Consider the following 15,162-nt stretch of genomic DNA (forward strand, 5'->3'; position numbering starts at 1 on the left):
CACTCACACATCCACTCTCAACTTAAACCATGTTGTAGACAGACACAACAGAGTTTATTATTGACGAGGACTCATGTTTTGTATAAGGTCTAGGAGTCTGAGTGAGTGAGTGAATCGGGTTTTAACAGACAAAGCGAACAATGTCTGAATTAATGATATCGTTGAAATCTATGAACCTATGGGTGACACCCTCTTTATTCTGTACACCAGTCGACGTATTTCATACGGGAGACACCGGGTGTTGTAGGAGCCTACATCCTGCTACATGTACAGTCACTGACTCTCATACAACAAGTGTGTGTTGGAACAACGTATGTCATATGTGAAAAATATAGTTAAGCATGGCTAACTAGATGGATAATCGAAAATATACTGACCTGAAAAGTCAGGGATCACATTTGTGGAATTTATTTCGTGAAGACTAAACACTCAATTTTCAATGCAATAACACCCAAAATATTCACCGTGCCAATCATTTTTGTTCGGTATATATCGAGCTATCCGTAGTTCGAGACAAACGAAATGCCCATGTGAGACAATGCCGGTAGGGACGCTGTATATCACGGTAAAAGAAGGAAATTGGTTTAAAAAAAATTTAAATTTAAAATATAATTAGTATTGATATCTACAGTAAAATCACACACTGTACATAATACAATTATATTTCCCCCAAAATGACGCAATTAATCATTTCATTATAATCCTTGGTGCTTTTTTGTTTCGTCAAAATAGAAATTGATATTCCAGTTGGGTGCACTCGGTGTTAGATGATAGCTTGTTGAGGTTAGTGAGTACACGAGGGGCTGCAAATCTGCATCTATCTATAATACATTGATTCACATGATGTGCGGTTCCAGTGCCTCGTCATGCTTAACAAAGGGAAATACATCAGTAATACACTCCGTATCATATGCATAATTGCTGCCGTCAGTGTTAGGGAAGGGTTGTCAAGTCGTGCTTTTATACACGTAATGGTTTACACGTACACATCTCAATACACTCTTCTTTGTTGCTGTAAACATGAGTGTCGCCGAGAGACATGCACGCAATAATAGCTGTACCTAGCTCACCATCTTGGGTATGTAGACAGGCAGTACAAACCTGTGATAAAACCTCAACACACCTGAAGTAAAACACACCAGTAGTAAAACACTTCCAAAAGTAAGAAGTCCTTTTGTCAATCGGTTGGCACATATTTTCACAAAATTTGCGATTGCTTTACTTTTCACACTGCTCTGCAGTGATGACACCGACTGGTATTCAGTGATGACACCGACTGGTATTCGGTGATGACACCGACTGGAATTCACTGATGACACCGACCGGTGTTCAGTGATGACACCGACTGGTATTCAGTGATGACACCGACCGGTATTCACTGATGACACCGACCGGTATTCAGTGATGACACCCACCGGTATTCACTGATGACACCGACCGGTATTCAGTGATGACACCCACCGGTATTCACTGATGACACCGACTTGTATTCAATGATGACACCCACTGGTATTCAGTGATGACACCCACCGGTATTCAGTGATGACACCCACTGGTATTCAGTGATGACACCCACCGGTATTCAGTGATGACACCCACCGGTATTTAGTGATGACACCCACTGGTATTCACTGATGACACCGACTGGTATTCACTGATGACACCGACCGGTATTCACTGATGACACCGACCGGTATTCACTGATGACACCGACCGGTATTCACTGATGACACCCACTGGCATTCACTGATGACACCCACTGGTATTCGGTGATGACACCGACTGGTATTCGGTGATGACACCGACTGGTATTAACTGATGACACCGACTAGTATCAGTGATGCACCCACTGGTATTCGGTGATGACACCGACTGGTATTCAGTGATGACACCCACCGGTATTCAGTGATGACACCCACTGGTATTCAGTGATGACACCCATTGGTATTCAGTGATAACACCGACCCGTATTCAGTGATGACACCGACTGGTATTCAGTGATGACATCGACCGGTATTCACTGATGACACCAACTTGTACTCAGTGATGACACCCACTGGTATTCAGTGATGACAACACCTGTGTTCAGTGATGACACCCACTGGTATTCAGTGATGACACCCGATTCAGTGATGACACCGACTGGTTTCAGTGATGACACCCACTGGTATTTAGTGATGACACCGACTGGTATTGAGTGATGACACCCACTGGTATTCAGTGATTACACCCACTGGTATTCAGTTATGACACCGACTGGTATTCAGTGACGATACCCACCGGTATTCAGTGATGACACCGACTGGTATTCAGTGATGACACCCACCCGTATTCAGTGATGACACCCACTGGTATTCAGTGATGACACCCACCGGTATTCAGTGATGACACCGACTGGTATTCACTGATGACACCGACCGGTATTCACTGATGACACCAACTTGTACTCAGTGATGACACCCACTGGTATTCAGTGATGACAACACCTGGTTTTCAGTGATGACACCCACTGGTATTCAGTGATGACACCGACTGGTATTCACTGATGACACCCACTGGTATTCAGTGATGACACCCACTGGTATTCAGTGATAACACCCACTGGTATTCAGTGATGACTCCGACTGGTATTCAGTGATGACACCGACTGGTATTCAGTGATGACACCCACTGGTATTCAGTGATGACACTTACTGTTATGCAGTGATGAAACGAACTGTTTTTGGTAATCGACAGTAATCGATGTATTGTAATATAATCCAACTTACGGTATCTTTACTTGCACAATGACCAAAGTGGCTGCGAGGTGCTTTTAACCTAAACATTTTTTGAATGCATAGTTTTATAACGACCCAACCCTCGTATATCAACCACGTTAGGCAAAGTTCAGTTTCTTATCGTCCTCTACGTCTAGGTCAGGACGATAATATAATTTGTATGGTTAATGTTTTGTTTTAAAAAAGGTAGGAATATGTCTCAGAACAAAGGGCCACGATGGAAGGCATCTGTAAGATACCGCCAGCTTGATTACTTCGAGGGAACAGGGGACACAATTAAAATGATAACGTGCCATGTTTGAATCCCCAGAGGAATCGCTTAATTGGAGATTCGATGTAACGTCTTCTCCAGCAAGGCAAAAAATATATTACTTGTGCCACAGTGTCAGGCAGATGAGGGGATCTCGACACATGACGTCGACTGAATGACAGGTTTGATATACATCACGCTGGGCCTTGTCCATTACTTGTAAGAATTACTGTAAGTTGTAGGTGAACAACATGGTGACATTCGATATAGTATAAAATAACGCTTGTATTTTACAATCAATGCATGTTGTATGAGAGGAATAGTATGCACTTGAGGCAGTGAAAGCAGAGTAGATTGTACGATTCCGACTATTTCATAAGCATGTGTTTATGAACCATTTAGAGATAGTGACGATGCCAGGTGTTCCGGCAAGGGAGTGCGTATCCCGTTCTACTGGTGGCACCCTGTCCAACCACGGTAGGCACCGTTGCAACGTGATTTGCAATTCTGTAACTCCCTTGACAACTCTCGGCCATTTCGGTGACACCAGGCGGAAAGGGGAGTGTATCCTGCCCCACCGGTGGCAGCGGGCACAAACACATGCAGAGGCAAGTCAACACTTTCCCGAAGAAAACACGGAACAAAACAGGAAATTGCATCTAAACAAATCCTGTGCAGTCGTAAAAACAACAGTTGTTCCAAAACACAGTTGCGTTATTTAATTATCGAACTTACCCGTGAAGGTCAGGGTTAGAATATTGATCTTCAGTAACCTATCCTTGTCGTAAAAGGCGACTAACGGGATCGGGTGGTCAGGCTCGCTTACTTGGTTGACACATGTCATCGTTTCCCATTTGCGCAGATCGATGCTCATGCTGTTGATCACTGGATTGTCTGGTCCAGACTCGATTATTTACAGACCGCCATATAGCTGGAATATTGATGACAGAGCGGGTTGACACATGTCATCATATCCATTTGAGCCGCCATATAGCTGGAATATTGCTGAGTGCGGCGTAAAACTAAACTCACTCACTCTGAGATATAAGTGAGTGAGTGAGTTTGATTTTACGTCGCTTTTAGCAATATTCCAGCAATATCACGGCGGGGGACACCAGAAATGGGCTTCACACGAGATTTGAAACATTTTTAGTTACAGTTATAATACGACAGTAGAATCAAGTGATTCTACGATACGGATCCATCGGATTCGAACCAGGAACTTGATGCATCAACGACCACTTACTAGTCCTCCATCTCTCAATACTGTAGATGTATGACACGTGATTTTAACACGCTTTCAACCTGATTTGATCAGAAAATCGAACATCCTAAAATCATCTGACTTTCCTACTGAAATATACAGTCATTACTCCATAGCAAGCTGAGCGTTACGAGCCGTAATGAACAAATTTAGACGTGTCCTTCATGGTTTCAAATCCCTTTGATAACATGTTTATCGACTCCTTCTTGAAATATAACATAGTTACGTCGTAAGATGTTAATGTAACCTGCCAAGCCCCCGTGAACACAGTTCACCTGGATGTAATTGTAATTACTTTGTTAACTAAAGTAACAACCACTTGCCATTAATCATTTCCAGCTTAAAGTTCATGTTTTCATGAAACCTATGCTTAACTGATCTCGTTGTGCTTCCTATCTGGACAGATCGTCAATACGCTCAGAAACAGAAGCACCAACTAATACAGGTAATTGATTGTTATTGTTTAGCAACAGACAGACAGATTCCGTAGCTACTTACGACAAATGAATATTGAAGTTTTTGCAAGGCTTGGTTGAACGTGGTTAAAACGTCCTCTGTCAACTCTGTACTGATTGATAAACCATTGATGTATTACATGGCATTAAGTCCCATGATAACAGGTGATATACTACACTGAATGACCTTTGTGAGTGAATGTACATATTTGCCTGAAAACAAAATGCACAAACTATAATATGAGTAATTGATTGTTCTACAAGTTTAGTACATGTACGTCTTGGGTGCATTTTACGTACTTCTTGACCTTTTACATAAGTACTAAAATACATATACATGTATACCTACTCAACATATTCGAAAATGGTCATTAAATATGTATGTGAGAAAGATGTGTGGTAATTCTGCTGTGTTCTAGTTCAAGTTTTAAGGCCTGATGTACCACTAAGTCTCGACGGGTGAAGTTACATGTTGCTCTTAATGACCTTTGTGACTCATACCTACCTGTTATATAACTACTCGAGGATGTGTTTCGCTCACATACTGACCGTTTTCCAAATATAGTGAGTCCCCAAATGAATAGATACACATATTGTACACAAGATTGGGTTTATGTACAAAGTGTACGCCAGCTTAGGTTTGTTGTTTAAAGCCGCACACAGCAATATTCCAGCTATATGGCGGCGGTCTGTAAATAATCGAGTCTGGACCAGAAAATCCAGTGATCAACAGCATGAGCATCGATCTACTCAATTGGAATAGGATGACATGTGTCAACCAAGTAAGCGAGCCTGACCACCTGATCCCGTTCGTCGCCTCTTACGACAAGCATGGGATACTGAAGACCAATTCTAACCCAGATCTTCACGAGTGTGTCCACAAGAATTCATTTTAGTAAAGATGTGTCACATCGATACTCCAGTAAGGGTGCTCATTATGTTGGGGGGACCGTGTTGTAGCCTAGTGGTTAAATCGTTCGCTCACCACACCAAGGCTCCGGGTTCGATTCCATACATGGGTACAATGTGTGAAGCCCATTTCTGGTGTCCCCTGTCGTGATATTGTTGAGATATATTGCTGAAAGCGGTGTAAGATTAAACTCACTCACGTTATGATGGGTATCGGTGTCCGCAAGATGTATAGTGAAAGGATTGCTCATTTCAAACGTAATTTCCAGATGATGCGTTTAAACTCATGTCTGCCATTCCCATTCACATCCTCATCTTCAGTATATGTACTCATTTCAACGATGTTAATGTATGTCTAAAACTAATTATAGATTTATACTGTTATAGGATGTTCAATTTCAATAATAATAACCAATAAATATAATTAACAAGTTTATTGAAAGAATATATATTTGACATTCAGTCTAAAATGAGGAATTTAAATGATAGCATTCGACAAACCTTTACGTTTTGATGGATATAATTTTCCCATTTGTTTCAAATATTACCATACAACCTTTATGTACCTGTACAAACTATAGATGAATACACGTCAGACATTTTTGTTATCGATTCATCGATCACAAAACAGCGAGTTGTTTAGCCATTCACAGTCTGTTTAAAGCCGCCGTTGGCCTATAGTTTTGTCAAGAATTCACCTAAGCAGGTTATATGAAGAATATACGCTCTGTGTCATTACCTATAAATATGTACTATGGTGCCTAGCAACGGAGACAGTACCCCTTCCCCAGGGAAGCAATACATTGTGCCTTTAGACTCCGACCAGCACGTGCCAACAGGGCTCCGGATGACTCGGCTGTATTACATGTTAATTCTCTTTTATATTCATGTAAGGTGCTAGAATATAATATGTGGTACTACGCCCTTAGGCGTACCAGGATCCGCTGCTTTTGGGTTGGAAACCCAAATTCGGACTTGGTATATCAGCACGGTATCCGTCAAGTACGGTTGTACTTTGAGTACATTTCCCTCACCGTGATGAGACGTCGTGATGTAACACCTGACGCCGTGGTTCCGTATACTAAAGCCATTAAAAGTTTATCTGGTAAGCGGATGCCGGTATTTCAAGGTTGAATGTTTTTGTCTGATTTCTTACAAAGAGACAAATCAATAAAATATTTAGCAGTGGGTTTATAAGCACGCAGTCATAATTTGGATATATTCTATTCATAGTTCGTGTCATTAAGTTGAAATATTCTATTCAGTGCGTACGTACGTACGTGCATGCGTGAGTGCTTGTGTGTGTTGTATCAAGCACTTTTCAGAGCTATAGGTCAACTGTTAGAGTCAGGCAAAGATGACATTCGCATTACATATTGATTGTTGTGTGCCCTTACGCTGTCGATCGGTTACACGTGTCTATCATGAAACCAGGCCAGATAGATCGATAGGCCAGGTATACATACAGGTGTCCTCTTCGTCCTGTGTTGATAAACAACTCCTCAACCCTGGCTTAGTTTCAAGATCATGACAAACAATGGCATGACATTTGGAGGTGTTTTTTATTTTATTATCCTGAACAAATAAATACCAATTTTAATACTTAAGATCGTATTTCCTGTTTATGCTTGTAAGGTCACGTTTAATTAAGGTAATGCATTATTTGTCGTAATATTGATTCAGGCTGGAAGTCAGTAATAAACGTTAATGTCTTAAGGATGTTCATACTCACAAGGTGAGATTCAAGTGGGACACACAGCTGCCGAAGCTGCGCATCCATGTCTCAGACTGCGCATTAATTAAGGAAATCGTAGAATTAATACCACTTGGAAATGACGGAACTTTTTTATATCTACCATTGACTTGGATGACATAAAATTTAAAAACGGTTATCTAAACATTGTTGTATCAACATGTTAGGTGCCAGGGTTACATGAATGTTACAATAGTATAAACAGGTTTGAGTTCGCGACACCTGCTGTTCTGATCGTTGAAATGTTTCAATTTTAACTAACACCTTAAAAACGATTAAATACAGGGTTAGTGTGTTCTGACCTATATTTAATCGCCTATAGCCAGGTATATTTAAACTATCATCAGTTCAACAAGACGTCCTGTCATCCTGCCAGTCGTTACCCGTGAAGGTCCGGGTTAGAATGAACCTTCAGTAACCCATGCTTGTCGTAAGAGGCGACTAACGGAATCGGGGGGTCGGGCTCGCTGGCTTGGTTGACACATGTCATCGTATCCCAATTGCGTAGATCGATGCTTATGCCGTTGATCACTGGATTGTCTGGTCCAGACTCGATTATTTACAGACCGCTGCCATATAGCTGGAATATTGATGACAGAGCGGCGTAAAACTAAACTCACTCACTTCAGATGGGAAGCGGCATAGGTGTCCCTTTCGTTTTAAGGCGCCGAAATTAGCTAAGCAGAGTTGCGTCCCTTTAAGCAGGTCAGAAACCCATGGTCATGGGTTGACACATGTCATCATATCCCATTTGCGTAGACCGATGCTCATAATATTGATCATTGCATTGTCTAGTCGAGACTCGATTATTTACAGACCGCCACCATATAGCTGGAATATTGCTGAGTGCGGCGTAAAACAACACCCAAACCACTCGCACACAACAGATGGCCATGAAGGTGGGCCATGAGGGTGGGCCTGGTGGAGTCAGTGGGTTCGAACGGTATTTCATCACACGAGGGAGGAAAGTACATACGGCAGTGTTCGTTGAGGATGAAAATAAACTCTGTCAAAAAAGAAACGCAACCCCTGTATTTTAGAGATTTTGATCTGAAGTTTTAGGACGACACGGCATTTTTATTATTTAAGACAGAAGTCTGAAATTTGGCAGAATAATAACCCAGATGGGCATGTTTAAAATTGTCATTTCAAAAGTCATCTCACAGACACCAGTTTGTCACCAGGGGGGCGTCTTTCTCAGTATCTCGTATGAGCACCACGCGCTGCAATCACTGCACGGCATCTCCTTGGACAAGAACGGATAAGACGCCGGATTCTTTCCTGGGGAATGGCTCTCCACTCCTCCTGCAGTGCAACGGCGAGCTGTTGCAGCGTCTGTGGCGGCGGCTGACGTTGACGGACGCGTCGATCCAGAGTATCCCACAGGTGTTCAATAGGGTTGAGGTCTGGTGATTTAGAGGGTCATGGCAAGACATTGACGTTGGAATTCTGCAGAAAGTTCATTGTTGCACGTGCAGTATGAGGCCGGGCGTTGTCCCGTTGAAAAATCTGTGTCTGTTGGTCAATAATCGGGAGAAGGTGAAGCTCTAACACGTGGTTGATGTAACGTTGGGCTGTCAGGTTCCCTGGAACGATCACCAAGTCTGATTTCTGGTTGTATGAGATGGTTCCCCAAACCATGACGCTTTCTCCGCCAAATCTGTCCACCTGTCGGACGCAGATGGGCGCAAAACGTTTATGACGTCTCCTATACAGACGCTGTCTTCCGTCGTGACGTTGCAAAAGAAAACGTGAGTCATCAGAAAACCAGATTCGCCTCCAGTTTTGTAAAGTCCGTATCCTTACGTTGTTGCACCACCTGAGTCGTCGGCGTCGATGTAGGGGGGCGTAGTACAGGTCCAACAACTGGTCTACAGGCACGTAAACCCGCTTCTTTCAGACGGTTCCTAATCGTTTGAGCTGACACTCTCCTCAAACCTGGTATTTGTGTGGCAGTCACGGTTGGTAGGGCATGCCGATTACGCAGGTGATGGACCCGGATGTACCGATCTTGAAGGGGGGGTCGTGATTCTTGGCCTTCCACTTCTCGGGCGATCGTTGGTCAAATTGAAGTTGTTGTAGCGGCTCCAAAGTCGGGATATCGTTGTTTTGTGAACATTTAGGTGCCGTGCAACAGTTCCAAAACTTTCTCCGGCTTGAACACGACCAATGGCGATATTTCGGTCGGCAGCACTCAATCGTGGCATTTTTAACACAGCTTTTCGGCGACAAATGAATGAATATAATACGGAAGCACATGGGCTTTTATACACCCCTACATTTACTGCCATTTTCATGATTTGCATGTGTTTTTTTTGTGCGAAGTCACCATGAGGGTCATTTCATGCGTTGTGACGGAATAAGCAATAAAATACACTTATGCGTACAAATGCAGTTGTTTGGATGGTAATCTTCATTAATTACGTGTATCATTTCCATACATTCGAATAAAATTTAGTTTGGAAGCAATAACTTCATTCAAACGAATTTTTCATATCTGAGGACAGGGGTTGCGTTTCTTTTTTGACAGAGTTTATTAAGTCAGGCAACGATCACACCATCACCTATCACATATACTCACTCAGCCACGTATATAATACAAACATATATTGCTGGGCAAATTGAGGCAGGCACTCATGCTTGATGGTAGCTATCATGACAAGACAAGACAAGATTTTTATTAGGTCAAAGACCAATACAATATATATATATTGAATATTTGCCTGTGCACATGGCGATGTACGTATATAAAGAGAGCAATCACATTGTTATTATCATTATAGCCCAAGAGTGAGGATATGTATGGACGATTTACAAAAATTCAACTTTGTTTCTTTCATTTAAGATATGATAAATACACTTTGCAGCTTTCAGTACTTCAAAACTGTTTTCACCTTTGAACAATTTGATAAACTTAAACATACTTATATTTTCCAATAAAGTATTACTTAAATGCTGTTTACGTATTTCTCGATATTTTGGACAAATCAAGAGTACGTGGTACTCATCTTCTATTTCGTTAGTACAAAAGGGACATAATCTATTGGCAAATGGGATTTTAGGCACACTCCATCTTCCTTTTTCAATCATAAGCATATGTGAACTAAGTCGGAAACGTGTAAACGCAATTCGGTACTTCCTAACATCAATATTAGTTAAATATTTCTCGATGCACAGAGTTTCCTTAATATGAAGATACAATCTAGTTTCACTTAAAGTTGATAATTGATGTTTCCACATTTGAGAATAAATGTCCTTAACCCTTTGCGTAAATTCTCTCACAAAATCACAACTTTCAGGAACATATTGGGCAACCCAAATATAGCCAAAACCAAACCTGAAGAGCGTATCTCTCAGTAAACTTGCCCAGTTTTCAACATCAGGGTTCTCATTTGAAATATTCAATAATGAATTATACATCAAAACTATATATCTATCTGGTTTACTTCTCAAAATCTTAAGCCAATATTTGATAATCCTGACAAGACGAATAACTTTCAAAGGGGAATGTACCCAATTCTCCATATAAGAAAGTTGATGGAGTTGACATTTTGACATATAATATGTGTTTCATAAATTTCAAGTGTACCTTTTCAATAGCATTAGCTTCCATAAAGCCCCAAACCTCGCAACCATATGAGAGAATAGGAGAAACAACTGATTGGAATAACTGATACTGAATATCTGGAGTAATGTACGCATTATCATTGAATATATTGTACAATGAACCAAGTGCCTTCAAACCTTGTTCTGATAAGATTTTCTGAGCTTGTGAAAAAACTGCCACCTGTTGAAAATATTAAACCTAGATATTTAAAATTATTGATTACCTCAAGAGGTGAACCATTATAGGACCATTTTTCAGCCTTGCCTTGTCTACCCCCTTCTACCCCTGCCTTGTCTACCCCCTTCATGAAACAGTATAAGGGTTATCCCATGGTGATATCTTCCGTATGTGTGTCATATGTGTTTTGGACCGCAAGGTAACATTGTTTCCTTGACCATTTTCAGTCAAGTAACGCTTCCATAACATTTGTAAATGACCCAGACAGTGTATATCCGCATTCCTGTGTAAGATTGATGTAGGTGGGAAAAACAGAACGCGTTTCAATCTAAAAAACACTATGAAAACCTGATAGCTCTACATGTTTCCAACCTGCCACGTGATCCATCATGATATATTACCAAGCTGGTTAGCCATGAATTTTTCAAACATTTCAAATATCTTCCCGTTGATTTTATTTAAAAGCTTTATTTAGTGCTGTTTTCTCGGTTCTTTCACTGAAAAATCTATAAACACCGTGCTAACCGTTCTTTTTTTAAATGTCTGAATATTTGATGAGCATTTACACCCATCTAGGTTCGCGTGCAGCTACCGTGGTCATATGAGAGGGGCTTACACTTATATCCGGGCAATTAATCATTGTTCAATGGTTTATATTGAAACAGTACTGGGTTCAATCTGGTATTAAACCAACATTGTCTTCAAGTAAGTAACGACACTGTGTAAAATGGTCGCCCGTACAGGCGTGTAATAATAACAATCGCATACCGGAATTAAAGCGCAACTCAACGGCGTGTCGATTTCAGAGATCCTTGCGATAGACTAGACGAAGATAAATCAAAAGCTAAAAGGCTTTCGTGTTTCCTGGTGAGTTTTACACGTTCTGGTTGAGGACTTTGTCTGATTCATTTCACATCAGTTCCACTCCGTGTTTAATTCTTAACTGACAAAGACCCATCATTGAATGTGCGTTCGGTTGGTTAGTTCGGCAAGTAACTCAAATTCGCTCCCGCATTCTGGTGATGATGTGTCTTGCACAAATAGAGTCCATGACGTCATAGTCTGCATGTAATTAAACTGCATGATGAGTTGGTATCATACAGAAAACCAACTGTCCCAAAATTTAGAATAACAGCACTAACGACGAGTGACATTTTCTTCTTGAAGGCCCAATATATGCACTATCAAGACAGGTCTATTTTTCGAATACTGTTGACCCGACGAAATCCAGAACTCACCAATGCCCGTACTGCATGTTGAACACGAGGACTCCTGTATAGGCAATGCGTATTGGTACTAACCGTTCTCTATGCTGATGAATAATATAACAAACATACCCAAGAGATAACTTAAAGGAACTTACTTTCTAGCACCTGTACAACGTTCTCACTCCGACGGAGAAACTTCATGCAGGCGAACTTGGGTGTTCTGGAAAACAAGATGTGTGTATGCTAAACCTTATAGAATAGAGATATATGAATCGATAGGTCATTTGTTAAGATGTCTAAACACATTTCTTGTATCTGGAGGAAGTGAGTGAGCGATTTTAGTTTTACGTCGCTTTTAGCAATATTCCAGCAGTATCACGGCAGAGGATACCAGAAATAGGCTTCACACATTGTACCCTTGTGGGGAATCGAACCCGAATATTGTCAGTCATCCACTGTATGCGGTACGGTTTCCCATGTAACAGATTCACCAGGTGATACGAGGCGTGGTCCTTCAGAGGGGGCGGTGGGGTAGCCTAGAGGCTAAAGCGTTCACACGTCACGCCGAAGACCCGGGTTCAATTCCCCACATGGTTACTGAGAGTGAAGCCCATTACTGACATTGTTGGAATATTGCTAAAAGCGTCGTAAACCTAAACTCACTCACTCACTTTCTTAAGAATCGACAAGAAAAGATCTACTGTTAATGTAAAGAATAGTTCCTACATGTCCTTCCAAATCTCTTTCAATCCCGATATTCTGAATTTCCATAAACAAAGTTTCGGAACTCACGTGACAAATTGTTCAAACGGACTGTGTGAAAGTTGTATGGTTTTACGCGTGACGAGCGAACGCTTAACCATTAGGCTACCCCACCGCCCCTCAAGCAGATTATGACTAGCTACACCTGCTGTCAGTGTAGATCCACCATGCATCGTTGAAGGAAGACTGTACAAGCGCAAGCTTATTTTCCATGGATAGTTTTGGCGACGAACAAAATGTCTTCACGATTGCGATTATTCGCCACCATAGATTAGGGCATTGATACATGAATGTGTTGATAAACGACATGAAATATATGGTAGAAATAATACAAATCAATCACCGTTTAGGTCATTATATGTCAGTAGTTGAGTACAAAATTGCCCCTAACTGTCACAAGCGGGCTCTCAGTCTCTCCTAATATGACAACCCCTCGTCCCCTGCTGACTGTAATACAATTAGACTCCTCACAGCGCCAGGGGTGTATGGTGCATCGTGAAGGTATAATTGCAGCTCATTTTCTGTTGACTCACTTGATTAGTACAAGAAGATGGAGGACATATAATCTCCTTGTTGTACACCGCGCTGAGGAGTGAGTGAGGAGCGTTAATGAGGATGACAGTAATCTTACAGCAATACTATGTCCGATGACCAAGAACAAACCCACGTGAGGATTCGAACCCCTTTTTTGTCAAATTGTAAAGAACAGACACGCTGGTCATAACCATAAGCGGCTGGGATTTACATTAAATGGATCATGGTAAATGGAAAGGTATTACATGTCCTATATTTGATAATTTAATAATAATATAGTTTTGTTTAGCGCTAGATTCCATAAAAAAACATATTCTCAAAGCGCAACACGGAATAGAATAAAATACATTATAAAAGACTGGATACTAGAGGGAAAATGTCAACACTAATGAGTCTGTGTACAGATTGGGATTCAGGCATAGGCGATTGTGAAGAGGTGAGTTTTCAGCTGTAACTTAAAATTGTCAAAGGATTTGATTCCTCTCATTTCTAAGGGAAGGTCATTTCAGAGCATCGTTGCAGCATTTCTGAATGCCCTTTGTCCATATCCCTTCATTCTGTAAGGTGGGACTTACAGAAGATGTTGGCTTTATATATCAATAGACACTTAGTATGTCCTCTGTGTAATTCGTTCCATCGTTATCTTACAGTCAGATGATATAAGAGTCAATTCCCTTTCGAAATCATAAGAATACAAAAAATGGTGTCCGACTATATTATCAGCTTGTGTTTACGAATCACCGTCAATTAGTGATGATACCAGGTGTTCGCTTAAAGGTGAGCGTATTCTAGCCCATAATACCCGCTAATCGTTCACGCATGAAAAAACACCGGAACATATGATACAGGCCAAAATAGGTAATTATATCTTACATGTCTGTCACTGATGCATCAAATTTGGAAATGTCCACCACACGTCTACCATCAAACGTTTTTTCAGCGTTACTAAGGCCTGACCAAACAACGTATCAGCAAATGGCCTGAGACGATCTTCACAATCCTTTTAGAAAGAGCACGCTCAACTGTACTTCAAAGGTTGTGCAGACACCAAGGGCTTAAGCTGCTGGAAAACTCGTCGACATAAATTGAAAGTTGGCTATCGCAATGTTGAAGTCGTCCCCCTTGTTATACAGTTATGTGCATACTTTCTTGTCATTCTGAATCATTGTGTTTCGGTTTTAATATGAAACAGATTGCGGTGTTTCACAGGTCTCTTTTATGTGTTTCTATTTCAGGTGTGCAGGTCAGTGGACTGGACTTCCCTGTATGATACTTACTGAACCATATCAGGCCCCAATTTCTCGAAACAAACTTAAGTTTTTACTCAAATTTCAAACTGAGTTTGACAATTTGAAACAGCTGGAACTTTTAACTCAACTGCATTTTTAAAATAAAAATGCCCAAACAACTTAAGTAATCTATCTACCAAACTCAAATTGTCTACTATGTTTGAGTTTAATATTGAT

At 41.0% G+C, this 15,162-nt stretch overlaps 1 protein-coding gene across 1 annotated transcript in view; it reads right to left on the reverse strand.

Annotated features, from left to right (window-relative positions):
* LOC124268948 overlaps nucleotides 1-15,162 on the reverse strand; it is a 135,165-nt gene that overhangs the window by 71,153 nt on the left and 48,850 nt on the right. Inside the window, exon 3 of the mRNA XM_046704009.1 lies at nucleotides 12,556-12,620. Within this exon, the coding sequence (XP_046559965.1) occupies nucleotides 12,556-12,620 (65 nt within the window). The remainder of the gene's footprint in view (nucleotides 1-12,555; nucleotides 12,621-15,162) is intronic.

Source organism: Haliotis rubra, unplaced genomic scaffold (assembly GCF_003918875.1).
Source record: "Haliotis rubra isolate DU_JTF1 unplaced genomic scaffold, ASM391887v1 Scf1, whole genome shotgun sequence".
NCBI lineage: Eukaryota > Metazoa > Mollusca > Gastropoda > Lepetellida > Haliotidae > Haliotis > Haliotis rubra.